General features: G+C 49.5%; 7 protein-coding genes across 7 annotated transcripts; 3 read left to right on the top strand and 4 right to left on the bottom strand.

The window, feature by feature from the left end:
• Positions 1 to 1,187: 1,187 nt before the first annotated feature.
• Positions 1,188 to 1,467, bottom strand: AtWU_03209 (uncharacterized protein; the record flags this gene model as incomplete). The annotated part of the gene is made up of 2 exons (XM_035498322.1): positions 1,188 to 1,310; positions 1,381 to 1,467. The coding sequence occupies 2 exons, from the start codon at positions 1,465 to 1,467 to the stop codon at positions 1,188 to 1,190; spliced, it is 210 nt and encodes a 69-aa protein (XP_035354215.1).
• A 4,777-nt stretch (positions 1,468 to 6,244) lies between these two features.
• On the bottom strand, positions 6,245 to 7,552 carry AtWU_03210 (lytic polysaccharide monooxygenase auxiliary activity family 9 protein; the record flags this gene model as incomplete). Its single annotated transcript, XM_035498323.1, has 1 exon — positions 6,245 to 7,552. The coding sequence occupies one exon, from the start codon at positions 7,550 to 7,552 to the stop codon at positions 6,245 to 6,247; it is 1,308 nt and encodes a 435-aa protein (XP_035354216.1).
• Positions 7,553 to 8,547: 995 nt separating this feature from the next.
• On the bottom strand, positions 8,548 to 10,234 carry AtWU_03211 (FMN-dependent alpha-hydroxy acid dehydrogenase; the record flags this gene model as incomplete). The annotated part of the gene is made up of 4 exons (XM_035498324.1): positions 8,548 to 8,723; positions 8,799 to 9,468; positions 9,534 to 10,039; positions 10,102 to 10,234. 4 exons carry the CDS (start codon positions 10,232 to 10,234, stop codon positions 8,548 to 8,550), a joined length of 1,485 nt encoding a protein of 494 aa, XP_035354217.1.
• A 678-nt stretch (positions 10,235 to 10,912) lies between these two features.
• Positions 10,913 to 13,240, bottom strand: AtWU_03212 (putative protein kinase; the record flags this gene model as incomplete). The annotated part of the gene is made up of 1 exon (XM_035498325.1): positions 10,913 to 13,240. The coding sequence occupies one exon, from the start codon at positions 13,238 to 13,240 to the stop codon at positions 10,913 to 10,915; it is 2,328 nt and encodes a 775-aa protein (XP_035354218.1).
• Positions 13,241 to 14,989: 1,749 nt separating this feature from the next.
• Positions 14,990 to 16,804, top strand: AtWU_03213 (deoxyribodipyrimidine photo-lyase PHR1; the record flags this gene model as incomplete). Its single annotated transcript, XM_035498326.1, has 2 exons — positions 14,990 to 16,200; positions 16,261 to 16,804. The coding sequence occupies 2 exons, from the start codon at positions 14,990 to 14,992 to the stop codon at positions 16,802 to 16,804; spliced, it is 1,755 nt and encodes a 584-aa protein (XP_035354219.1).
• Positions 16,805 to 18,520: 1,716 nt separating this feature from the next.
• AtWU_03214 (C6 transcription factor) lies at positions 18,521 to 21,071 on the top strand (the record flags this gene model as incomplete). Its single annotated transcript, XM_035498327.1, has 2 exons — positions 18,521 to 19,752; positions 19,805 to 21,071. 2 exons carry the CDS (start codon positions 18,521 to 18,523, stop codon positions 21,069 to 21,071), a joined length of 2,499 nt encoding a protein of 832 aa, XP_035354220.1.
• Positions 21,072 to 22,328: 1,257 nt separating this feature from the next.
• AtWU_03215 (uncharacterized protein) lies at positions 22,329 to 23,742 on the top strand (the record flags this gene model as incomplete). The annotated part of the gene is made up of 3 exons (XM_035498328.1): positions 22,329 to 22,618; positions 22,701 to 23,373; positions 23,425 to 23,742. 3 exons carry the CDS (start codon positions 22,329 to 22,331, stop codon positions 23,740 to 23,742), a joined length of 1,281 nt encoding a protein of 426 aa, XP_035354221.1.
• Positions 23,743 to 24,913: the final 1,171 nt, after the last annotated feature.

The following is a 24,913-nucleotide window of genomic DNA, read 5'->3' on the forward strand; positions in this document are numbered from 1 at the left end:
AGCAACAAAAGAAGAAGAACGGGTTGAGTGAGATGATTTACTCTTGCAATCAGGTAGAATATATCTTCAGATCTATACGGCCTATTGCTTGAGTATAGCTACATCACTGATTGCTAAAATATGTGTTGCAATGTGCTAGTTTTCTTCTCGAGCTATTAGGGTTGAGAATTTCTATGGTCATACTCCTGTCTCAGAAGCTGCACCTGCATAGCTAGCTTCTTTTCTATCAGGCGCTATCAGGTGAAAGAAGACTGAGTCCAGTTGTGCTGATTGATTGCGTTCATCTGGCTCGTCAGGCCTGCAGTAGCCATGGCTCGTTACTGTTAACTTCGGCAATGTGGAAGAGTGATTCAGGTCCTCGAAGCACACTTCCTCTGCGTATTGCAGAACATCGTCAGTCCACACTGCGAGAGTAATGTGGGCGGTGTCCCGCAGTTGATAATTGCGTAATAGATAAGTGGGACTGATACATTGTCCGCTTCATTCCTTCGGTCCGTCCCGCTTGAGTCACATTGCATATGGCCTTACTGGTCTAACATTTGACTGCAAAGAGAATGGGGGGTTTGGAGAAGGCAATTGGCCAGTTGCTGTACTACAAATATACAACCAACCAAATAAAAAAAAATATGGAACAAGTGAAGACCAGCATGCTTATCGCCACCTTGTCCAACATGCATGGAGAATGCAGGTAGCGATGAGCATGTCGAGATTTGACTGAAATCACAGGCCATGGACCTTCATTCAGTTAGCTGCAGTAGATAAACTGCTTTTGTTCAGACAGTGTCAAATTACCATCCAATGGGACATATTCACTTTGAATTTGTTGATAGCAGTCTGGCCTGCAAGTTGAGGCAGATCGGCTTCGCTCCATCTATTTCACGTAGTACTTAATACACCTTTAAGCCACCAAAGTAACCGAGATAGAGCCAATTGTAATTATGAGATATTTGAGTCACCCTGCTTCTTGGTTGCCAGTGACGTATCGCTTTGGCCCACTGGCAAACTAGTTTGGATCAAGACTTAACACTCTTCTGTCGTCACCCAATCTTGAACCTTCATTGTTCGACTTTCTTACTTCTAGGATACAATAGAATTAAGACAGTCCAGTCACTGTATGTCTGTCCAGTCCTTGTACATATTATATCCTTGACTTAATGGCTGTATCCGTGGCTTAGGCGGGATATGATCTATTGACAGCCACAGCGGCTGCAACAGCTGCCCGTATCAAAGGTATGATCGTTGGCGTATTGATCCCAGCAAGAGTAGCAGCAGTCACTAGCCTGTTCAGTTTGACAGCCATCGTCAAGAGCCTATAATTATATCTATCAGTTATACATCATGAAATGTAGGTGGGGAATATTTCTGCGCGGGTTTCTATACCTGTCGCTTCGCCATATCCTCGTTGGCAGGAGTAGCTGCCACAAAGGCGACAAAGAGGGCGGTGGAGAGGATAGTGAGGAACTTCATGTTTGAATTTTTGATACGAAAAGTAGTAATTCTATTCAGTATCTGAAGGAATGCTCAAAGCGAGGAAGGATATGTCTTGGGAAATCTCCAGAACTGGGGTGACTATGCTGTCTTTATAAACCCGCGATACAACTGAAAATAGTTTACTCAGCACCATGCAGGCTCGAGCTCCATCTCTCCTTACTTTCCATAGTATGTCACCGGACTTATCGATTATGCGACAGTTCCTTTTTGGAACCTATATTTTGAAACTTTTCGGTACGGCTTTTAGGCAATAAGAGCTGTAGATCGATCAGCCAGCCGGCCCGTCCGGTTGTACTACACTGTTCAGTGTCAAAACCCCACATTCATGAGACCGTCACCTGCATCGAAGAGCAGACTCCGTGTAATCCGATTGTGGCGGTGAGTGAGAATCATAGATGCCTTGAATAGTAGCACCTTGTAGTCAGAAACCCTCACCGGAATACCCTAATTGTGCAGATTCAGAAACAATATAACCAAACCAAAACATCACGTGAGCTAGACAACAAAAGCCTAGTGATCATAGAAAAATACCCCATACTCCGCACACGGCCTCAATTCTGGGCACGTACCCGGGCCAAAAGCAAAAACCAATTACTGGGGTGGCTAAGCTGACCGGCTGGCTGTACGTCCTGAAGCATTGAAGTCTGCGGATCGCATCCGCCTGAATTAGTCCGTCCCGTTAGACTCGCTCGAATCAGAGTCTAATTCTCTCAATCCAGCCACGATGATATATACGCCAAGTGTATTTCATGGAGAGGACTTCAAAGCGTACGGCTTGTATACAGTCCAAGGGGTTCCATTTATTTCTATTATTTCCGAGATTCAATAACTCAAAAGAATATGTCTTTGAGCGGCTTTCAGTGACTGCTCTAAACCGGTACACCAGGAGCCGCAGCGCGGTTTGGCTACCGCAAAGAAAATAGTGATGAGGTTTTGATAATCCCACACAGCAGATGGGCACATCAACCCAAGTCCGAGACCAGAAAAAATATAACAGAAGGGGATTGGCAGTACAGCTCAAAGAAATCATACCCTCAGCTACCGAAATGCTTAGAAATAAAAAAGGCGGTACCTATAGCCAGTAAGGTGTTTGGCTGTTGACAGACGATCCCCGCGGGGGGGGGAAGCAATCCTCTACCCTTCAGTCAGTCATTAGCATGCTGGTACTTCAATACTTCTAAACGCAATGTGTTTAGTGGACGTTATCTCATAATCTGGCAGATAACGGCTACCAGTATGAGAAAAGGGCAGGTGCTACGGTATTTAAGGTCGGGTCCTTCCGGGGTAAAGATGATATAAAGACGCCTTTGCATTCTCCTACAGCACAGAAGAACCTCAATATGTAGGTTATCTCAGGCCAAGCCATTGTCACACGATATCACGAGCTTGACGTCGTGAACCCGATGTATGGTGAGATGCTTTTACCATGACTGCCGGCTGAGCGATATTCTAACAGCTACAGTCCTTGTAACAAGACGCCGGAGTCCAGTCTGCGTCAAAATCAAATGGAAAACTGACGAAGCATCCAGCACAGCAGAAAGAGGCCTGACTATCAGGACACTTCGAAAGATTCTGTTAATTCTGCAAAGGCCAACACTATATATGGAGATATATAAGTAACGTCAGCTCAAAGTCTCTTCCTTGTCGTTCTCTCATGACTGTAGTATCGAACTCTTCCTCAGGACTCTTCAAAGGTCCGGCCATAACTAGCAAAGAGTAGTTTGACCACAGACGAAACTCTTATTTTGGTTCCTGAGGTGTGTAAACGTGAGAGTGCATTTGTAGGTGGATTTAGAGGCTGGAATCGGTAGACTGGTGTAACACTGGCGCTATGGTTCCCTAAATCTAGGACTCGCGGTCTCACTACAGAGATGTAGAAAGAAAGGGGTCTCTTGTGGAACGATTAAACCCAATCATCTGCGTTCTCGTGATTTACATACAAGGGGTGAAACAATGCGGTGCCTGCATTTATTGCTGATCTGATAAGGAGCGGTCTACTCCGATTGGTAGCGCAGGCTAATAGTAGGCGCCAGAACAATAGGCCCTTAATTTGCGTTAAGAAGTAGTATATGTTTTGAATCGATGAACACATCTCCATGCTTTCCATATTCCTTCTTAATCCCAACCTTAATTAGCCTCATCTAAGTAACAGTCTGGCGAGCAAGGAGTTAGATATCATCTCATAGTCAGCCTCGGTCTCTTTGATTCCTTTGAATCGGCTTGAATGCGCGAGACATATCCTAATGTTTGCTATCAGTTGCCAGCCAGGGATGGACAGTCACTGTAATGGTCGTGCGGTAGTTCTGGAGACGTTGATGTGAGCTGCCCAACCACACGTCTGACAGCATGCCATTCCCCAACCACAGCGCGGGGGTCAAGACTCTGTACTCGCCAACAAACGAGCCATTGTTGAGCAACGGTGACAGAAATCTCCAGGTATAGGTAGCCATGTTTAGCATTCTTCGGCTCCACACCCTAGCCTGCAGTCAGACGGTGGCATGCATTGGAATGGCGGGGCTTCCGCGGCGCCGCGGGTAGTATACTCCCTTACAGCACGGGGAGTCTAGTATAATAAGATGAGGTTACTATTTCCTTTTAGTAATTTCAAGGATTGACTGCAGTCAGCAATGTCGTTTGAGGCCCGGCAACAGCTCAGGTTCTGTGTTGTCATAGATGCATAGTGTTCTATAGTTCAAAGCTCCAGCCTAGTTCTCGATCGTGAACCTTTTACCACCGCCCTCCCCGAGAGGAAGCTAAGTTCGACGCAAACTAGCAATAATGGTTAATATGTTGGTAGCACTTCGGTAACATGCGCGATGCATCGGTGCAAGAAAATCCTTCCCAACACCCGATCATATGCGCCTTCCCAATGAGACCAAAACATGCGACTTAGAAAATGAAATACCTGTACATACAATGGGACAAGGATACCAACAACTCGCTACTCATTTCCAAATCTCCCTTCCTGATGGACTATTGATTTCCAGTCTTATCGGTCACGGTGTATATTGCATACTTTCTTGCATTTAAAATACCGTGGCATTCGCATAACAGTATCTCCTTCAATTGCAGCAGAGGATGCCATATCAAGACACAAAAGACGCAACAGACCAAGCACCCGTCAACAACAGTCAGAGGCAGACCCCAAAGTATCCCTCAGCAACATCACCAAGGATCCCCACAAGAAGCTACCTCACGTCTCAAATAATACCACCTTTATTCTTCTCATGCGTCATTCTTGCGGTATGCTGGCATTTTACTGAACGCTACAACCGCAGTTCTGGCAACATGAGATGCCACCTTCTTCCCCGAACTCGAATCGGCAGGAATCGCAGCAAGACGTAGCCTGTAGATTGGGGCAAGAATTCTTAATCATAGTTAGTGATACACGTTAATCAAATCCATGGCTTCAATAATCTTTCTATCTAAGATGGGTAGGTATCATACCACCTGTGAGGGTGCTGAATCCGCGACTGCTTCATTCGCGGGTGTGGGAGTGGCTGCCACGAGGGCAGTAAAAAGGGTAGCGGCTGAGAGGATGGTTGAGAGTTTCATGTTGGTTGTTGATAGAGTGAATATGCTTTCGGGGTTTCGATTGCAGTAGATGACCAAACACGAAGGCTTTGTAGAGAGGAGAGGAGTTGAGTGATGAGCTGCTCAGCCCATCGTGGATTGCGTACGGTCTTTTATGGACGGGCAATATGGTTTCTTTTTCTAAATACTCGTTCATTGTCTTACCTGGAAGAGTATACACCGTGTACATCATCAACTTCAGCTTCAGCTGAAGGCTAGGTTGCCACCGACTATATCGCAGATCCCGAGATGATGGTCGATGTGATTTGTGGAGTTCAAATCCCGATAAACAACACTAACTGCTGGATTGAAAAGGTTTATGTATTCATCGGCTCAGCTCGGAGCATTAACCACAAGAGATAATGTGACGGATAAGTATGAAGTGTGATGAATTGTATATTGACAGACAATTGGTTTATGGGTCCCCGATGATCTACAATATGCAGTCCCCGACGGCAGTGCTGGACTAGCCAAAACATGGGAGGTGCTTCTTAAGTTGTGTAGACATGTCTTATGTTCAATTGAAGCTCTCTCCTCACACATAAGGAAGATGCAGTGCTCGGATACGCGGGAAAGGGAAGATGGTCCTTACTATGAATAATGTCATCGGACTCTGCCTTTGCATCCGCTGAACAGCATAGCTAATTAACTGAGAATCAGGCTCGTGTCCAGTTTATCGTAACCCTTCGCATGACATACATAGCTATTATTCGAGTCTCGCACCTTTTATCACCATTTTCTGGTATCCAATGCCTTGTTCATACTGTCATGACATTCTACCAAGATACGGTGCAGCCACGGTGCCTTTTGTAGTAGTTGAGGATATCAATACGAAAAGCACAATCACCGTAACTTCCGCTGAATGTCAGTGTCGATAGCAATTACTGTATTAAGGAACGATTTAATAGAGATCTATGTACTAGAATTGGTCTGCTGATATAGATCAAGAAGCTAAGTATCTGATACATTTGGGATAAGACTACAATAAGCTTGGAATGGTACGCGATGGAATAAAAATCCACGTTATACGCTTGGTAGTTGGCTCCATGTCTTTCACTATCAAAGCTTCTAGAGCTGGTCAAGTTAATGTAAATATACACATGAAGAGAAGATAGATGCAGGCCACGTATGCCGCAGATCCTCTACACACCACTCACAACATGATAGTCTGCCATCTTTCTTACAAGCGACGGCGGCGCAGACCGCTAACATTGCGACGCTTCGAAGAAGCAGCGATCGTCAGCGTCTCTGAGATGCCAGGAGTGCACTCAGTGCCGGCAGCCATGCTCTGGGATGCATCCCACTCGCCGTTGACGCAGCGCTGGAACGCCGTGCCGCCATTGCAGTACCAGTAGTCTTCCTGGCTGCAAGAGCCGCTCAACACACCCGAGGTAGTCGAAGATGCGGAGCTGGAAGCAGCGCTGGGAGTGGAGCTGGTGGGAGTAGAGGCCGAGTCGGAGGGGCTGGCGTTGCCGGATCCTACCATGCCAGGCTGGGTTTGACCGAACTGGCCGCCAGCCATTGAGCCACTGCCGGACTGGCTGTTGGTGCTACCAGAGCTACCAATACCAGAGGAGCTGTCGGAGCTACCAGTGGGCTGAGGACGAGAGGAGGTGACCATGGTGGTCTGGGATCCAGCGCCAGCAGAAGAGGCGGCAGCAGATGTCACGACAGCGGCTTCAGTCGTCGATGCGCTGGTGGCAGCAGCAGTGGTGGTCGTAGCAGCAGCCGCGGTGGCAGTGCTGCCAGCAGTGTAGAGGGTCGGGCCGGGGATAGTGTAACTGCTGATGCTCTGCCAGATGTCGACGTAGATGCCGGGGTCGGTGTCCTTGTACAAGGCAGTTCCCAGGGTTCCACTCGGGGTGGCAGTTCCGCTTCCGGTGACGTTCAGGTTGATGCACTGGGGGTAGTTCTGGGCGCCATCCAGGTCCTCGGCACCATGCAAGGCAATAATCTCGTGGCGAAGAACATAGCTTCCAGCCTCGATATCAGAAGGGATGGTAATGCTGCGGGTGTAGTTGTTGTCGATAAGCTTGTCGGTAGCCCAGGTGCCGGGGATCTCGGAATCGTCGATCAGGCCACCAGCATCGATCTTGAAGAATTGCAGAGCCGTCTTATCGACGTCAGCGCAAGAGCCATTGCAGTTGGCCAGGTAGGTGATCACTGGCCCATGGTGGTCATCGGGCCAAGTGTTCCAGGTCATCTTGACGGTTCCACCCGGTGCGACCGGAGCTTCAAGTGCACCAGGAGCGGAGCCACGATGGCAGACGATGTTGGAGCTCTCGTATTGGGTGGGAGAGACATAGCCATCGTCTGTGGCGTTGGTGGACCAGGCAATCAGCTCCGGGGGATCGGACTCGTAGTAGTAGGTGTCAACCAGGTAACCACCGTAAGTAGTACCGTCCACTTCGATGCTCGACACATAGCCATGTCCGGCCACAAGGGAAGCTGAGGCCAACAGGACTCCAGCGATCTTAGAAAGAGACATTTTGAGTTGATTCACGCACAGCGGAATATCTAAAGAAGGACGAAAGAATGGAAGAACTTCAATCAATGAAGTTCAGAAAGTGAAAAGAATGAAAGACTCGCGAGTCGGAAGAGAACGATCTGCTTGCAGTGAAAAACCATTTCGAGGGCCGTTCATGCATGCTATTTAAACATTTCTCGGATGATCAACTCTGCCAAATTTCTTGAGTATTGATCAAGCTAAGCGAAGCTTCCGTCATCTCCAGATCAGTTCCAGTTTGATGAAAGGATCTATGGCCGAGGCAGCTTGATGGCGTTGCTCGGAGATTCGCTGTTTCAGAAGTCATGGTGGCTGCAGACTTGGTAGAACCATGAAGAATTATGCCGTCGTCGATCGAGTCATCGTGCATTCAAGGCGGATCCCTCATACGAGCTTTAGATGCGCTGGAAGCTAGATTGATTGAATGGATGAGTGAAGTTGAACGGTCGATGTCAAATGCCGGAGATAGATTGGGGTTTGGCGCCGGGTAGAAACACGCCAGCGGCTAAGCGAGATGACAGGAAGTCGATGATCCCAAAAACGGGCCCGGCTCCACTGGTTCCCTCGATCTCCAGTCGTCTTTTTCCTTGCGTGTGTCGAGTCAGTTGTGGGGAGTGGTTCTCCGAATCCGGAGATAATTCACAAAGCTTCATAAACGGTGCTTGCTAGGCATAAGCGGTTCCTGCTAAGGATTTGACTTCATCCCGCAACTTGTTTAATTGCCGACATTTCAGGTACTACTTACTGGCAATGAACTTAGCCCTTCTATGCCAGTACCACTTGAATACATGCAATTGTTTAGCTTGTTTCGTAATGATACGCAGAATGGTGCTCAAGGAGTCTTAAGTCTACCCAATCAGTGATCCGCGCGTCCGTGGCATGAGATGGGGATATTCTGTGACTATCTAAGCGGTGAGGATGCGTTTGTGTATTTACCAAACTGTCTAAGACCTCATGGCTAACATTCATCATTAATATCATAGCTTTGGTCCGATTGGACGTCGTCCTTTAGCTACCATTCGTGCGTAGGGATGGGTGGCCGAGCTGGGGACCAGGTGATCTATATCCCCTGTGTTGACTAGGTGGGGACCAGCCTCGTCGAGGCTAGTAATTCCTACATTGCGCATGGCTGTCTCGAGCTCGTCTCTCATGACTGGTGGTGAGTGTTGTTAGCAAGCAGAAATTGGCCCAGTGTAAAGAAAGGAAGCTGAATAAAGAGCACACTTACTGTCAATCAAATGCTCTACACCATCCTGGCCGTAGTTAGTTGCAAAGAGCATGCTGCGTCCCATTCCAACCGCTGTTGCGCCCAGACACACTGCTTTGAGGATGTCGGTTCCCCGCCGAATACCACCATCAACGTAAATCTCCATCTGATCGAAGATCTCCGGGCACCGCTTGTGTAGCTCCAATAGAGTGACAATGGAAGGTGGGCTGGTATCGAGATTCCGCCCGCCATGGTTGCTCAACAGGATGCCGTCAAGCCCGGCTTCCATAGCAAGGATCGCATCATCAGCGGACATGACACCTTTCAGACACACGGGCAAATGTGTATGCTGTCGCACCCAGGCCATATCCTCCCAGGTGAGTCCGGCATCAATGAAACCTGCCATTACTCGTCCCAGACCGCCACCTTTCTTGTCATTCTTTGCTTTGGATGGCGCCATCGGGACCGATAGTGTTTCGTCGGCTTTTACGCGCTCATCAGCCTCCCGCTTCCCAGGCCAGGCGGCATCCACCGTGATGAAGATAGCTTTGACGTTGGGATTGGCGGAGCATTGGCGAAGGAGAGCAGCGGACTTTGCACGATTGCGGTTCACGTATAGCTGAAAGAACATATTTACCGATGGTGCAGCACTGCGCAGCTCATCGAGGGGATAGGAAGAGTTATTGGAAACCTGCATAGGAAATCAGCATGAAAAAGCAATGAGGGCAATATTCAGGGGATGGATTACGAGCATACCCCTTGGAAAATGCCTTTGTTCTCACAAGCTTTAGCAATTCCCAACTCGCCGTCTGGATGGATGAGCTTCGCCATTGCTGCTGGGCTAACGAAGAGCGGAAGCTCGGTATTGACGCCAAGCAGCTTGGTCTTCGTGTCGACTGATCGCACATTCTTTAGGATTCTCGGTCGGAGCCATATACGGTCGAAGCACAGCTTGTTCGCATCCCTCGTAATCAGGTCTGTTGAAGCACTGGAATAGAACGCCCATGTTTTCTTACTGGCAGTTTTTGATGCTACCAATTCGAAGTCGTGGGAATTGATCAAGGTATCTAGCGGTGGCTTTTCATTCTCCAGAAGCAAGGGCGGGTTCTGAGTGGGCGGTTGCTTCAACCAGTCCTCATTGATTGTCGCTTCATCCAGCACTCCCATATTTCGCTCTGGTGATAGGTGTGACTTGATGACACTGGGAGCATGAACTTCAGAGTATGCTTTGGTGGCATCGCGTCCGGCGTACTTTAGGATAACTTGTGTTAATGTGTCAGTCTCAAAGCTTTCGTCGTTGGCAACCTTGACGCTGAGAGCTTACTTGAAGATCCGCCCGGATGCTCTTCCAAGAAATCCGTCACATCCCATACCTGATTGTCTACCACAATCCAGCAGTCGTCGGGCGTCTTGTGCTCAGAAATCTGCTGTGCAGACAACTGCCTCTCCCTCGCCATCTTGTCCGATGGAGCTAGTAGGATGCTATGGAAGCCTGCAGTTGAGCCGATATTGTGCTATATTTCACCACTTAAACAATGGCGGTTAATGGAAATTGGAAATGCCTAGGGAAGAAGGTCGTGCACAAGGAAGATGACGCGCAAGGGATTGAATGGGCGAAGGTATGGATTTGGCTGAGATATATACCGCCGTTGTATGGACGGAAAGCGCCCGCGGTCGGGGAACTGATCGCCCGCGTGCTTCGGCATATCATCGTTGCGGGGTGACGCAGTAGCCACACAGTCATGAATTGAAGAGATGTAACTGCTCGGTTTGCATCCCCGCAAATTGGCAGTGGTGGAGAAGGGGCTCGGGCTGGTCGGAGCATCGCCGAGCCCTGCTAGTTGTGGCGGTCGGGGAGTTCGCCGCTTTCTACGTTGTACGGAATAGTCTCACAACATTCAATAGTCTGTGTTACAACATGCAGGGAAATGCTATCAATCTAATTCGGCACATCGCTATGCTTACCTCTAGATAATTTACATGATCCTTGCCCACGCTAATTGACTCCCGTTTCCAGATCTCCAGTATGTTCTTGACCATGTGCACGTCGCCAACCCCAACTAATTGATCCATCGATCACTTCTCTACCGTCAAGCACATTCCAACCCTCGGAGGTCATGCTACAGACCACTAGTCTAGCTTAGGCCCTGCACCTGGGAAAGAAGCTCCTCCAAATACTTCTTAATCTGCGGGGAGCGCCAGCGCTGTTGCGGATCTGGCTCTAGCATGCCCTTTATGCACGTCATTACATATTCAGCTACTGACGTTCCACCAGCAAGGGTCATGGAGCCCATATGAAGCTTGTGTGAGAAGTCTTCGGGAAAAACAGGTCCGGTTGAAGTTTGCCCGGGTGGTCCTCGAGTGAGCCCGGTGAGAACGAGCTGGCGCTCCATCTTAGTGTTGAGTGGATAAACCAGTTCAAACAAAATAACACCCAGCGCGTATACGTCGAGGGTCTCGTCAATGACGTATAGAGATGCTGCTTTGCCATGCTGGCGTGGGCGTTCTGTCATTCCTACCTTGCTGGCGTGAAAAGGTGGACGATAGAATTCGGTTCCAACGACAGTGTGGATCTCTGCGTCTTGTGGCTCTGACGAGGAGCCCTCTGGAGGGCAATCGTTGATGTGCGAGATGTCTGCGACGAGACCGAAATCACCAATACGAGGATGGCAATATCTATAGATCGGTCCATGCGCGCTTGCACAGGGTGAACATCCATCCAATTGCTTCTTGTCCGGGGCACAAAGGAAGATATTAGCTGGCTTCAGATCGCGGTGCACAATGTCCTTGGAATGCAGATAATCAACGCCGGAGATTATGTCCAGCATTAACTTTAGAGAAGGCACCAGATGATAGCAGTGGCGCCGTGGGAGCGTTTTGTCGTGCTCCGCGTTTGCGCTTGGTTGTGAGTTGAGGTAAGAGCTCAGTGAGATCGGGTGTAACGACATTTGTATATGCAGAACAACAGCGGGCAGTTGAGCTGCGCTTCGGTATCGGCGCTGAATTTGTAGCTTGGACGGATCTTCGCTGAGGCCATCCGTGAAGATATCATCATCGGTGCCACCAAAGGTAGACAGCGGGTCTTGCGAGGCGAGGCTGAAGTTGCGCGGGATGGTCTCTACCTCATCATCTTCCCCCATGCCATGTGCAGTGGATGCCTTTGATGTGTGGGTGCCCACACTGGAGTGGCTCTGACGGCGATGATATGCACTGGAGCCCTTTGACTCAGGGTCCAATTGTAATGAATGCTGTGATACGTCCGAAGTCTCTGACTGTTCGAAAACAATCCCGAAGCTTTTACTGTCTGTCATTCCCGTGCTATAAGTGCGGCTTTGCATCTGCACAGAGTTGATGTCTTCAGACTCGTCGTGCAGCGAAGTAGCGTAACCGGAAATGGGAGATCGTTCCACCCAGGCGCCATAATATCGAACGACATTGGTATGCTCGAGTCGAGCGAGTGTTCTTATCTCCTTCATGATTTTTTCCAGCTGATTCTGACTGCCACATTGTAGCTGCTGAAGTCGTCGCTGGCTGAGAGGAATCTTTTTGATTGCGTAGTCCTGGTCGTCTATGTGGTTTTTGACGTGGTATACTTCGCCAAAGGAGCCACGGCCCAGAACTTTGACCTCAGAAAACTCCATAGTGTAACGTGACAAATGACTGCTTGGCGGTTGTGGTTTGGGCTGAAGCAGAGGCAAGCCAACTGTCGAGCTTCCGGGAAATTGTGTTGACGGATTAAGCAAAGCTGTAAGGTCGAATGGAAAGTTTCGTGAGGCAGGGACGTTTTCATGGCCAATTAATTGCTTCTGGCCGGCTGGCAGTCCAACACCGCTAGGTCCGGGGTGCATCATGTTCAAACCTGAATTGGTCGACCACAGCTGAAGGGATTTGCTTTGCTCTAAGCCCGGACCTGCATCGTTTGCTGCTATGATTCCAGATTGCTGTCCACCCACATCGTCGATTTTGAGTTTGTCTAGCATAGACATGCCCAACATATCAAGGTTGTCGCGATAATACTGTCTTGTTGCCCCCCATTCATCTCCTTCAATACCCTGAGACACCGCGCCTACTGAGGACAGAAATGCAGACTTGTGGGTGTACAACTGGTTCCCGAGATATCGCACTTCAGGCGAGTCACGCGTGTACTGTCCATTGGCGCCCGCTTGTTTGTTTAAGATGTCTGCCGCCCGACTAAGACAGTAGAATTCGAGAAGGGCAGCCGTCATCATGTTTGAATGGCCCTTTGTATCACCCTCCAGCACCTTGCCGGAATCAGCCTCGTGGTCTCGATGGGCATTGTCCTGCAGGAGGCGAGATTCATCAATGCCATTTTCCTTACTCTGCTGTGTACCTTGGGCGGTAACGCAGTCTTCCGTAGAGACATCATGTTGACTTTCGTCCGATGACGCGTCCGAAGACGACTCTGAGGATGATACCTCTCCAGGGGACCTGAACATTGACATGGCAGGTATGACTGCTGTGAATGATATCCTTCGGAGATAACAATTGGGTATTCGGAGATAATGATCGGAGTTAAAGCCAGAACAGGCCCGAGCAGAAGAGGAATAGCGCAGCCATCTACGTGCTAGTAGTCACAGGGACAAGTGCAAGCAAGACAAATACTGGGCCGAATGCAAATAACGCAGCTGCTGGCTATGCAGTGATGTGTATTCACTGGCTTGTCAAACACCAGCGGTGAAGTAGAAAGTGCAAGGCAAGAAGATGCCACGGATGCTTTTTGAATTTGGTTGACGTGGTCCGCTTTGGGGGGGATAGCTCAGAGTCACCCTCATTCAGCCTCTTTCCATCAGATTCCAAACCGTCTTGCCATTGGCAGGGCGTGCATCAAGGGCAGCACAATCAAGACATCTATTTGTATTAGATTGTACGGTGGATGTCACGATAGAGAATGGTGCAAAATTGCACTAGTTTAATTAGTTAAAACATCATCACCATTGACTTGTTGACTGCTGTTCAAAAAGGAGTCATCCGCTGTTGGGATAAATTCTTCATTCTGCCGTGCTTGGCGGGGGAAACTCACGGAAAGTCAAAAAGTCAAAAAGTCACAACACCTCCTGTCTGGTGGCCTCAGGCACCAATCACCACACTTGCCTTCTTCTCCTGCCTCTTCGGGTAGTTCCCACAAATCGCAAATGTCCTCCGTATACTTCGGTTCCTCTCCCAATACTATCTATCAAATTACATATGACACATGGCACTATTCAATGCCATTTTCGCTTTTCTTGCGGAGTGAAGCTTCTTAGTTATCAACGGGGAAGCCTTTCCTACACGTGAACCGTTCATATTTGTGCATTCTCCTCGAGATGCCCTTGTATCGGCAGGGAATACTACTCGAACCCAACACCCCGTCTATGAACTGCTATAGACACCAAAGGCAAGGTTATGAGTTTCACATACTAATTTCATGAAAATGCGAACCTACCAATTATCTTAGAGGTCAAGCTGTATCCAATGCTTGCATCGCTGTATATGGACCTTGAGCCCCTTAGTCGCAGAGGTCCCCTTAAGAAATGGTACAATATCTCCTTCTTTACAGAGATACTGCCTAACCTAGTATGAGCATCGTTATCATAGCTTGGAATGGAGCAATGACTCGGCTTCTGTCCCGGGTACAAACACTCGCCTTTCCAGACGAACTACCGACGACTTGCTCACTTGAGTGAACAGCCAAACCACCTTTTGCGAATCCACCCATGTCCTGTTGAAAGATGAATGATACACAAACGTGCGGTCACCTGCTTATTTGCCTAATTGACATGTTTAACGCGCAGCATAGTGCATGACTGCCTCTGTCTAGGAACATTATAGCTAGCAATAGAATAGGCCATGTCGCGCAAGGACTCTTTCAGTCAAAGTCCAAACCTAACAGACTCCTTGCAAGAATAGGTAAAAGTTAGCCTATAATATTCAAAGCACTGTCAGCAACCTCTAGAACAGGTCCCAGCGCAGGGATGTTGTTTCGTTGAGATAACCTCCCGGGTATTGACGTCAGCGTTCCTGGCGCGGTCCAGATCCTCGATCGATCTGACCCCAGAGCTCAACGAAACCCAGCCTTTCCCATTGCCCTTCGAAAAATCAATCGCGGTATGATTCTCCGGAGTGTGCGCGTCCGGCCACTTTTCATTACCCAACAAGTTCTCACCTACAGGACAGTATCTCTGCAACGCGCCTTCATAGCGCTCATTAGCGACATGCCACCAAAAAAGCGCAAGTCATCGAGCATTTCCGCCATGAATGGTGCCTCATCAGACACCAATAAACGCGGAAAGCCCGATCTTACGCGTCCACATCCCCATGCCAAAGATACAGAAGACTTTGGCATTGTCCTGCGCGACTTCTATCCCCCTGAGATGTGCAACGAGCGGTGCGAGGCTTACAATAACGGAAAGCTGGAACGACCCATCGAATCCCTACAGAGGGCATACGAAGACACGTTCGATGAACGTCAGAAAATTGAGCCCAAGACAGCCGTCGTTCACTGGTTCAAAACAGATCTTCGACTACATGACAATCGCGGCCTCCAAATGGCATATCAGGTTGCGCGAGAACACAACCTGCCTCTGATCGGCTTGTATATTCTCTCTCCGGAAGACCTGACAGCTCATTTGTCGAGCGCTCCTCGTGTGGATCTGACGTTACGAACACTAGAATTGTTGCGACGAGACTTGAATGAGCTGGATATTCCTTTGTATATGGAGACGCAGGAAGCGAGGAAGGACATTCCTCAAAGGATTATAAATTTATGCCAGGAATGGGGTGCAAGTCACCTCTTTGCAAACCTGGAGTATGAAGTCGATGAATTGCGCCGCGAGGCGAAATTAGTACGACTGTGCGCAAGAAACGACATACGATTTGAAGCAGCACATGATACATGCGTTGTCACTCCCGGCAAGCTAGTCAGCCAACAGGGGAAACAATATGCAGTCTATAGCCCGTGGTTTCGCTCCTGGTGTGCCTTCCTCAATGAAAATCCAGAATACCTTGAGGTCGCGGATGAGCCAGGGTCGAACCCCGGCGATGCACGCAAGGACTTCAAGACCCTCTTTGACTGTGAGGTACCTGTTGCACCGGAGAACAAGCGTCTTACTGAGGAAGAAAAGACAAGATTCAGGGAGCTGTACCCGGAGGGCGAGCATGAAGCACTCCGTAGGCTGGAGGCGTTTCTGGAGGAGAAGGCAAATGACTATGATGATTTGCGAAACTCACTCGCGGGGCGGAATACATCCGTGCTAAGCCCCTATTTCGCGTCTGGGGCACTTAGTGCACGAACAGCTGTTTTTGAGGCCCGCAAAAAGAACAAAGGCCAACTGAATGCGAACCAGACTGGATATGCATCGTGGATTAGCGAGGTCGCTTGGCGAGATTTCTATAAGCATGTCCTGGTACATTGGCCATTCATATGGTGTGTTTTCTCCATATTTGCTAATTATCTGTATCCACACTGACCACGATCATCTTACAGTATGAACAAGTGCTTCAAACCCGAGTTCACAAATCTAGCGTGGTCGTATGACAAAGATCACTTCAATGCCTGGTGCGAGGGCAAAACTGGCTATCCGATTGTTGACGCCGCCATGCGCCAAATGAACCACGCCGCCTGGATGCATAATCGCACGCGCATGGTCGTTTCATCATTTCTTTCGAAGGACCTATTGATAGACTGGCGCGCAGGGGAACGATATTTCATGGAACACCTGATAGACGGCGACTTCGCCTCGAACCACGGCGGCTGGGGTTTCGGTTCTAGTACTGGGGTTGATCCCCAGCCATATTTCCGGATCTTTAATCCTCTACGCCAGAGTGAGCGATTTGATCCAGAAGGTGAGTATATTCGTCACTGGGTGCCGGAACTACGTGCGATTGAGAGCGCGGCGATTCATGACCCATATGGCCGAGGAGCTGGGGATATTGCTGAGAGGAATGGTTATCCAAGGCCGATTGTGGATCATTCTCAGAGTCGAGATCGTGCGTTAGAGAATTATAAGAAGGTTGCCCAGGGCCGCTGATGACCTGTTGATGGTGTGCAAGCGGGGAGGGGGGCGCCTAAAAATAATAATATAACCATGCTTTCTGTAAATCAACAGTATAGCTCAGCTTTTACTTATTACAAGCTTCAAAATTAGTTAATATACTAAGTAGGAAAGCTCTCGGGTATTTCTTCATGAATAGAGTCGTCATCATCAGTCTTCTCGAAGCCGGATAAGGAGCGTAAGGAGTATGGCAGACATCCTTCCTCCCAGTAGGAGAATAGTCTTACCAGCATTATTGCTCGTGACCCGTGTACATTTCGAGCAAATGATCGACCCTGCAAGAACTCATAATAGTTTCTTACTATCGTTCAGTGCGATTATCGGACTTGATTGGATCTGGTTAGAGCCCAGCAAAGTAGGAGCATCGGATTGCGTGTCTACTTGGAGCTAACGCTAGATCCTAGAGAGCCAGCGGTTGGAGAAGACCTGAACCGCGCCTTCTTCGAAAATTCCAGTCTTTTAGGAGATCAGGTGATCGAGACACGTCCTTTGTCTCGTTTGTCTGCATCAACTAAAAGGTCGTCTTCCCCATCTCTGAGTTCCTCCCGGCATGCTTCCTCGAGTTACTCTCTTTAATACCACGTCCTTCGGTCGACCATGTCCTGGTTGACATATTGAATATGGTCTCTACAAGCCTTTCCTACTGTGGGCACCGGTCAGATAGATCAATCAAACTATTGCGTACTAACTATATAAGGAGACCCGGCTGACCGTTGAGAAAGCAGTGGCAGTGACAAAAATTAAGTTTGTTGCTGACGACGAATTCCCATCGTATCTGCTACAATGTCTTACTTCTCACCTACCAAACAGGCAGTGGGCGAGGCCGATCTCCGAGACGCGCATACTAGGGTCAGACAGCTGGGGTACACATGCAGATGCGGATGCAGCTGCAGGAACCTAGTCGCCTATACTGACTCGATGGTACGATGCTAGCCACTAGCCTGAGACCGCCGCGTTCAAATTCAATTGAAGTTTGTGCTGACTTCGGCTACACCGGACGGTCCGCGACGGAGTTCTGTGGTAAATTTCGTTGGCAATAGCGGGAGCAATATATTATCAGTTTGGTACTAGCCTTGGCAACGTGCCAGCTGTCCGACCATTGGCATTTTGATTTCGCAAGGAAGCGACTTCATAGCGTCCACCCCAAAACAGAGTACTAGAGGTACTACTTTTTAAATTTCCTGTGAAACGATTAGGCACAGCCCACCGCGGCCTATTAGTGACAAACCAGAGTTTGCCACCAGGGCAGTGAACCCTGGAGAGCTCTCCATGTGTGGCCCGGCTCTGGATTAGGGCCCTTTTTTAGCGCGTGCGGAGTCCAGCCCCGACGGTTTCCCCGCGATGGATCGCTTCTGCTCTGCCCGGCCTGTTTTGCGCTCTGCCATTCAGCTCCCTTCCTCCTCCATGGAAAAGTCCTCTCCTCTGCTCGACGGGTTTCTATCCGCATTGCGTCTTGTCAACGGCGCGTCCCAGAAGGCTTAGCTGTCGTCGTGGGTACGTATCTCGAGCCAGTTACTCATCAACAGCTGCCTCGGTCTCTTTCCCCGCTTGTATTTGCCTCGTAAGGACTAAGGACCGGTTCTTTCGCTCCTTTTGTCTTGGCCGGTTGCTGACTTCTCAACCCCATTTTTTCAGACTGCGATTCTTTTGCATACCCTCATATACCTCTGGAATCGCCAATGTCGGCCTGAAATGGATTCTGCCCAGTCGGGGGACGCCCAGGCATCCAGTGTTCCAGCAGCCACCGAAGAACCAACCGGCGGAGCCTCAACAAAACGTCGCTGGAGAAGGAATCGGATAGCTTGTGACTCCTGCCATTCGCGGCGCGTGCGGTGCGATCGAGCTTTTCCCTGCTCGCGCTGCCTTCGCAGTGAAATCCGATGCGAGTTCACTCGCGAACGACGAAAGAGAGGACGCATTGCGCGATCCCGACTGGTAGAGACAAATGCTGCCACTGAAAAGCCGACCAAACCTGTGGAGTCTCAAGCCTCAGCACCGGCACCTGCGGAAGCAGGATCTGGTCCGGTTCCAAATGGCTCTCCCTCTTCAACATTTCACCATAGATCGCCAGCAACAAATGATGTGACAGTGTCAGCCCCGAGTATCGACGAGCGGCGCTCTCAGGCGGATGTATCACTTCCTCCCAGGAAGTCAGGGCATACAGTTAATGCGACAGAGGAATGGCTCGCAGGCACGCATGTCTCTCCAGGTTCCTATGAACCCTTGGCAGGCATCGGCCCAGGGGAAGGCCCTTTTCCTCGAATCTTCGATATCTGGAATGGGGTTGACTTGGCCGGTTACAGTGACCCAGCATCTCAAGGTTCCAAGATAACAGGCCTTGGACAGACGCCAGCACCGTCTGCAACGATCCTAAAATATCCAGTACTCCAGCCCGTAATGCCATACTTGGAGTCGAGCTTGCCTCGAAAGCTTGTATACGATCTTCTCGACCTGTACTTCACAAGCGCATTCTCCACGCATATGCATCCCGTGTGTCATCACATTCATTGCTATGTTCTACGAAAGGCGTCATTTCTGAGCCGGGAAGCTCCTCGGCCTAGCAGCCCTGCCCTTCTGGCCAGCATGCTTTGGGTGGCAGCGTTAGATGACCGTGCATTTGCTTTGCCGATATCTCCTCCCCAGAGAAAGAAGATATGTCAATTCCTGTGTGCTCTAACGTTACGGCTTTTGCGACCGTTGGTTCACGTGTCATTCAAAGAGCAAGAAGGCGCCGCGGCGAGCGACCCACTTCATGCTGCGGTCGGTCAGGACTGTCCCCCTACAACGGTGCACCACCCATTTGAAGCCGGCGGTGATGATCGGGGGCTGGTCGGCCCTGCAGGATCATTGGACGATGTCATCACATACATCCACGTGGCATCCATCATCTCTTCAAGCGAACAAAAGGCCGCCAGCATGCGATGGTTCGTTTTTTCCAAGTAACCCGAAGCGAGCAAGGAAACTAACCAATCTTAGGTGGCATGCCGCCTTTACTCTGGCACGGGAACTGAAGCTCAATCAGGAGATCGAGGTGATGCCTAGTGAGGAGAATCACCCAGAGGGCTCGAGCCCATCATTTGATTATTCACTTGCGGGATGGAGTGGCGTTGACACGGGCCCCTTTTTCGATTATTCAAACCCTGCTCGGCCAAGCTTGAATTGCGTATGCGACCGTGGCCACGAATTGCGTGGCGCTATTACCGAAGAGCATCGTGAAGAGCGTCGTCGGACATGGTGGCTTCTCTACATCATGGACCGTCACCTCGCTCTCTGCTACAATCGCCCCCTTGCTCTACTCGACGCTGAAAGCGAGGATCTTTTATTGCCTTTGGACGAAGGGTCATGGCAGTCTGGGAACATCCACAGCAATAGTCCCAAACCGGATGGACCACAGTGCCCGCTGTCAGGCGAGAAGAACAAACGCCGTGTTTTCCCCAATTTTATTTGCCATGACCACTCTATCTTCGGCTTCTTCCTGCCTCTCATGACCATTACTGGCGAACTAATCGACTTGAACCAAGCTCGTAACCATCCGATGCTTGGAGCACGCTTGAATGGAAAGGACGCCTGGGATGCGCACGTCGGTGAAGTTCTGCGCCAGCTTGAACTCTACAAGGCTAGTCTCACAACGTTTGCTGCCACTGCGTCGGATCCAGATGCGCCCTTATCCAGTGCCTTTCCCCCTAAACCCGATCAACAACCAGTCGAACCCTCACTTGCCCAGGCTTATTCATGGCATACTCAGACGGTCATTTCGTATGCATCTTACCTCGTGCATGTGCTACATATTCTTCTTGTCGGGAAATGGGATCCTGTGTCGTTGATCGAAGATAAGGACTTCTGGACTTCATCGCCCGCGTTCGCCTCGACCATCTCCCACGCCCTTGATGCGGCAGACTCGGTGGACCATATCCTACGTTACGATCCCGACATCAGTTTTATGCCGTATTTCTTCGGCATTCAATTACTTCAAGGCAGCTTTCTTCTCTTGCTGATTGTGGAGCGGCTGCAGAAAGAAGCGGGGGAGGGTATTTTAAATGCGTGCGAGGTGATGATCCGAGCGACCGAGTCCTGTGTGGTGACGTTGAACACTGAATATCAACGAAATTTCCGACAGGTCATGCGGAGCGCCGTTGCGCAGGCGCGTGGGCGCCCTGTCAATCACAGCGAGATCCGGCATCGTCGCAAGGCCGTCTTAGCGCTCTACCGGTGGACCCGGAAGGGCACTGGGTTGGCTCTTTAGAATTAGAGTTTCTCACAGCGCCGATGCCCATTTCAGCGCACGGTTGCATCGGCTCCGCATCCGCAGGCCATCGGCTGGAGAGAGCTTAAATCATCTCCCGCCAGGGCATGCTCGGTTCTAGGCCAGTCGCAGAGACTGGAATATGCAGGCACAGTATCCCCTCCTTCTCGGTTGATTACCTTGCCTGAAATGGGCTCGCTCCAGATCGCCTCTTTGGCTAACTGCCCCGTGCCTACATCTGCCGGACCTTACCCCGGCATTAGTCATTGATCATAGCAGCTGTTACTATTATTCCGAAGTACCTCGTAGTATTTATTATCCATCTTTCTTGGATACTGCACTTCGATGTTACCCTGTACATATACGAGCATTTATGCTGCTTTTGGTGTCTTGTGGCTTGTTTGTTCTGGCTCGTTGGTTTTAAACTATTAAGCGGTTTTTCTTTTTCTGGACACTACTTCCCGAACGTCATGCCCCTTTCTCTTAACATAGCAAACATCGCTTCAGGTATAAACCCGTCGCTAATGTCGGGCATCGCATGATTCTGCACTTGCTGCAAGGACCAGGGTTGTTGGCGGCCCCTTCCTCTTACCCCAGATTTAACGAACGGGCCGTGCTCACTCGGTCCGAACCTGGGGCCTCTCGGTTAAATTCCAAAAAACCGAAGCCGTTGCGGGGAGAAAGCCCATTGCATTGGGAATCGAACCAACAGGCGCTCAGCTTTGACAGCCTTTAATTCCCGTAGTTCGGCAGGCCGGGGAGGGTGCTCGGTTAATTGCCACACCAGAATATGGGGTATGCAAGGTTCAGCGACACCACATGGCCCCGTGAAGATCAGATGGTTCCTGGTCCGTCAAATCATTGAGCTTCCCCTTGAGTGTTCTAATGTATCCAAGCTCCACCAATGTCCGATTGCTCCAGTTTGTATTTTACCGACCCCATTGCGGCCGTGGTCGCCCACTTCCTCAAGCAAAAGTGACAATGACGAACCCAATTTCAAGATTCATTTAGCACGCCCCTCTGCTGCATTGACCTGCGGAGTATGTCTTATAAGCATCAATCGCCGTCGTGCGCGGCTTCTCGACGAGGCCTTCGTTGCGCATGCCATAGTTCAATCAACCGTACAAAGTCTCCAGAGGCAGCACTCCTCATCATTGAATGTTATGCTGTAGTGCTTTCTACGATCTGATCAAATCAGTATAACATTACAATCTCCATCGCTCGACTAGCTGAATCACCACGCAAGACCTCGCCACAATGCTGCATACGAGCCATCCTCAAGAATTCGAGAAATGGACTTCCATGGGCCCGTCCGACACTCAGATGCTCGGCCTGGAGTCTAACTTCACGGATGAGGAGTTATACGGAAGCCATCTGAGTCTCAATGGATTTGATCTGTCATCGTCACAATTACTGAGCCCGGAGCTTTGCTCAGAATTCGACTTCGCGACAGGCGAGACGGGCTCGGGCCTCTACCATCCCTCGCAACCGATGGGTGTTGCTAATGCTCTGAATGTACCTCAATTGGCGGACAAAATATCTTCAATGTGTGTCCTCCAGTGTGCGCCATGGCCATGGCATGATCAAAGGATTCCAGGACCTTCCAGCTGACAATGGCTGCTGCACTAGATTCGGAGAATCCTCGTTCAACACCGGCCCCGATCCCAAGCCCAGCAACTCCGATTTTTCTCTAGACGATTTGCTCCGCTCGGCATCCCAATTAGCTACTGAACGCGCGCTCTACATGAATATTCCTGCAAGTACACCTTCGCCGCGAGCATCACAGGACAGCCCCAGCTCGCGATTGCACTTCGTCCAGTCGCCCCTTCTCGATGACCCCTGCAGCTCACCGGGCATGAGCCAACAGTCATACAGTGGCAGTGAGGGGGAATGGGACCGGGAATACAATCAAGGCGAACCGGTCCAATTCTATGGACTACCCGATATTGGCTTCCCCGACTCAGTCTCACTGCATCACGCGCTCGACGATGGACTGGTTCAACCTTCGTTTGGCGACCCACTGCCCACTATCAGCAACGCAGAAGGAAATAGCAAAAGCCAGTCCAGGGAAATTAGCTTCACCCTGGACTTGGAGGAAAACGGGCTTACCCCGCTGGAAATGCCGGATGGAAGTACCCGTTTCACAGCCAACTGGCTCCCCGTGGACCCCGAAGGTGGATTCACCATCCGAGCACCACCCACCGCGCGCAAGCCTGAGCCCAACAGCAATAACAACCACCAGATGACGCAGGACACCGGAGACTATCTCTTCGCACGGAATGCATTCATCTCTATCCCGACGGTTACCCGTCTATCCTCCACAGCAGTATGAGCCGAATGACACAGAACACAGTCGACTACGCACCTGCGGAGCACCGCAGCATCTGCACTGCACCCAGCCACTAGATTGCGGGCCACCACCGACCGGGCCGCCCGATTCGTCCACCCGACCATTGCGCCGGTCGCAGCGGCGCCGGAGAAATTCACGGACGTTGCGCCAATCATTGCCCCAGCTCCAAGCAAAACAATCTCCCAGAGGGGACGCGATGCTCCTTTAGTGTGCAGCCCAGCAATCAATAAACCCACCCTCCTCCCTCTCTCCCTGATTCCAGTCACTGAGTCCTGCGTGCTGATGCTCTGCGTAACCTTGAGAAAGGTGCTCGTTGGCTGACGCTGTGTCCATGCACACTCACACGCACACTCTTTAGCTCGAAGAGAAAACAAATTGCCAAAGGGGCTTCCTTTTCTCTGGGCCTGACTGGGCTTGAAATCAACCAATCACACCACCCCCTCCCAAAAAAATGTCTCAAGAAGAGCCAAGATCCGTGCTACATGCATCGTCATGTGAGCGAGAGAAAAATGCAATTCCAGACCCAGACCACACCGCGTCCCTTCCCCCGACATGTGATCTGTTTCGTTTGCCTTATCGAATGATGACTATCGTCCGCTCAGACCCCCTTCTTTCCCTATGTAAGCTGGCCCACATAGACAGGAGAATAATGTGGGCTGCGTTGCGCTGTCTGTTGGCCTTCTTCGTTCTACATCCTTCTCCTGCATGGTGGACAGGTCTTCTCCGTTTTTAGACCCTACACTTTACAGAGTTATGAGAAGTTTCTTTCCCGTTATTGGGGGGGAGGATGGACTGCTCTGGGGACCGGTGGAACGGGCTACATGAATGTATTCAAAAGTATTAGCGTAATAGGAAAACTACTAGTAGATTAGTATGACGTGATGTGAAAATAGTATATTAATGATGATGATGATGATGATGATATCTCTTAAGACGCTCTGTCCGATGAAGTAATTTTGCATTGGTTTGAATTGGGGATTTTTTTGCTTTATTTATTAACTTTTCTATTTTGTATTTATCTATTTATTTTATTCTTATTTATTTATTTTCTTTTCCTATTCTTTATCACTCATTTCGTGGCATTGGTGTTTTGATTCAGGTTACTAGACTCAATTCATCAATTCAATTGTTGTTGTTAGTAGTATCGCTGTGCGGAGTTGTAGTTATATATTGACTGGCATGAAGTACTAGTACTAGGGCGTAATTGAAAAGGAGTGAAAGATTAAACAGAAAAAAATAAGAAAAAATAAGAAAAAATAAGAAAAAATAAGAAAATAAAAAAAATAAAAAGAATCGAACAATGTAAAATAGAAAGGAAAGGGAAAAGAAAGGAAGAATATATACTGTCATTGCATCATAGGAAACGGATGAGACAACTTTGTATAGTGATTTGGATACAGTAGAATACCTCTTTTTCTCAGTGCTAGTAATTGAAATAAGTAACATTGAATAATATATAGGCGACTGCTTGCTTTGAAAGACACGCTCGCAA

This window comes from Aspergillus tubingensis (assembly GCF_013340325.1).
Source record: "Aspergillus tubingensis WU-2223L DNA, scaffold_4, whole genome shotgun sequence".
Lineage (NCBI taxonomy): Eukaryota > Fungi > Ascomycota > Eurotiomycetes > Eurotiales > Aspergillaceae > Aspergillus > Aspergillus tubingensis.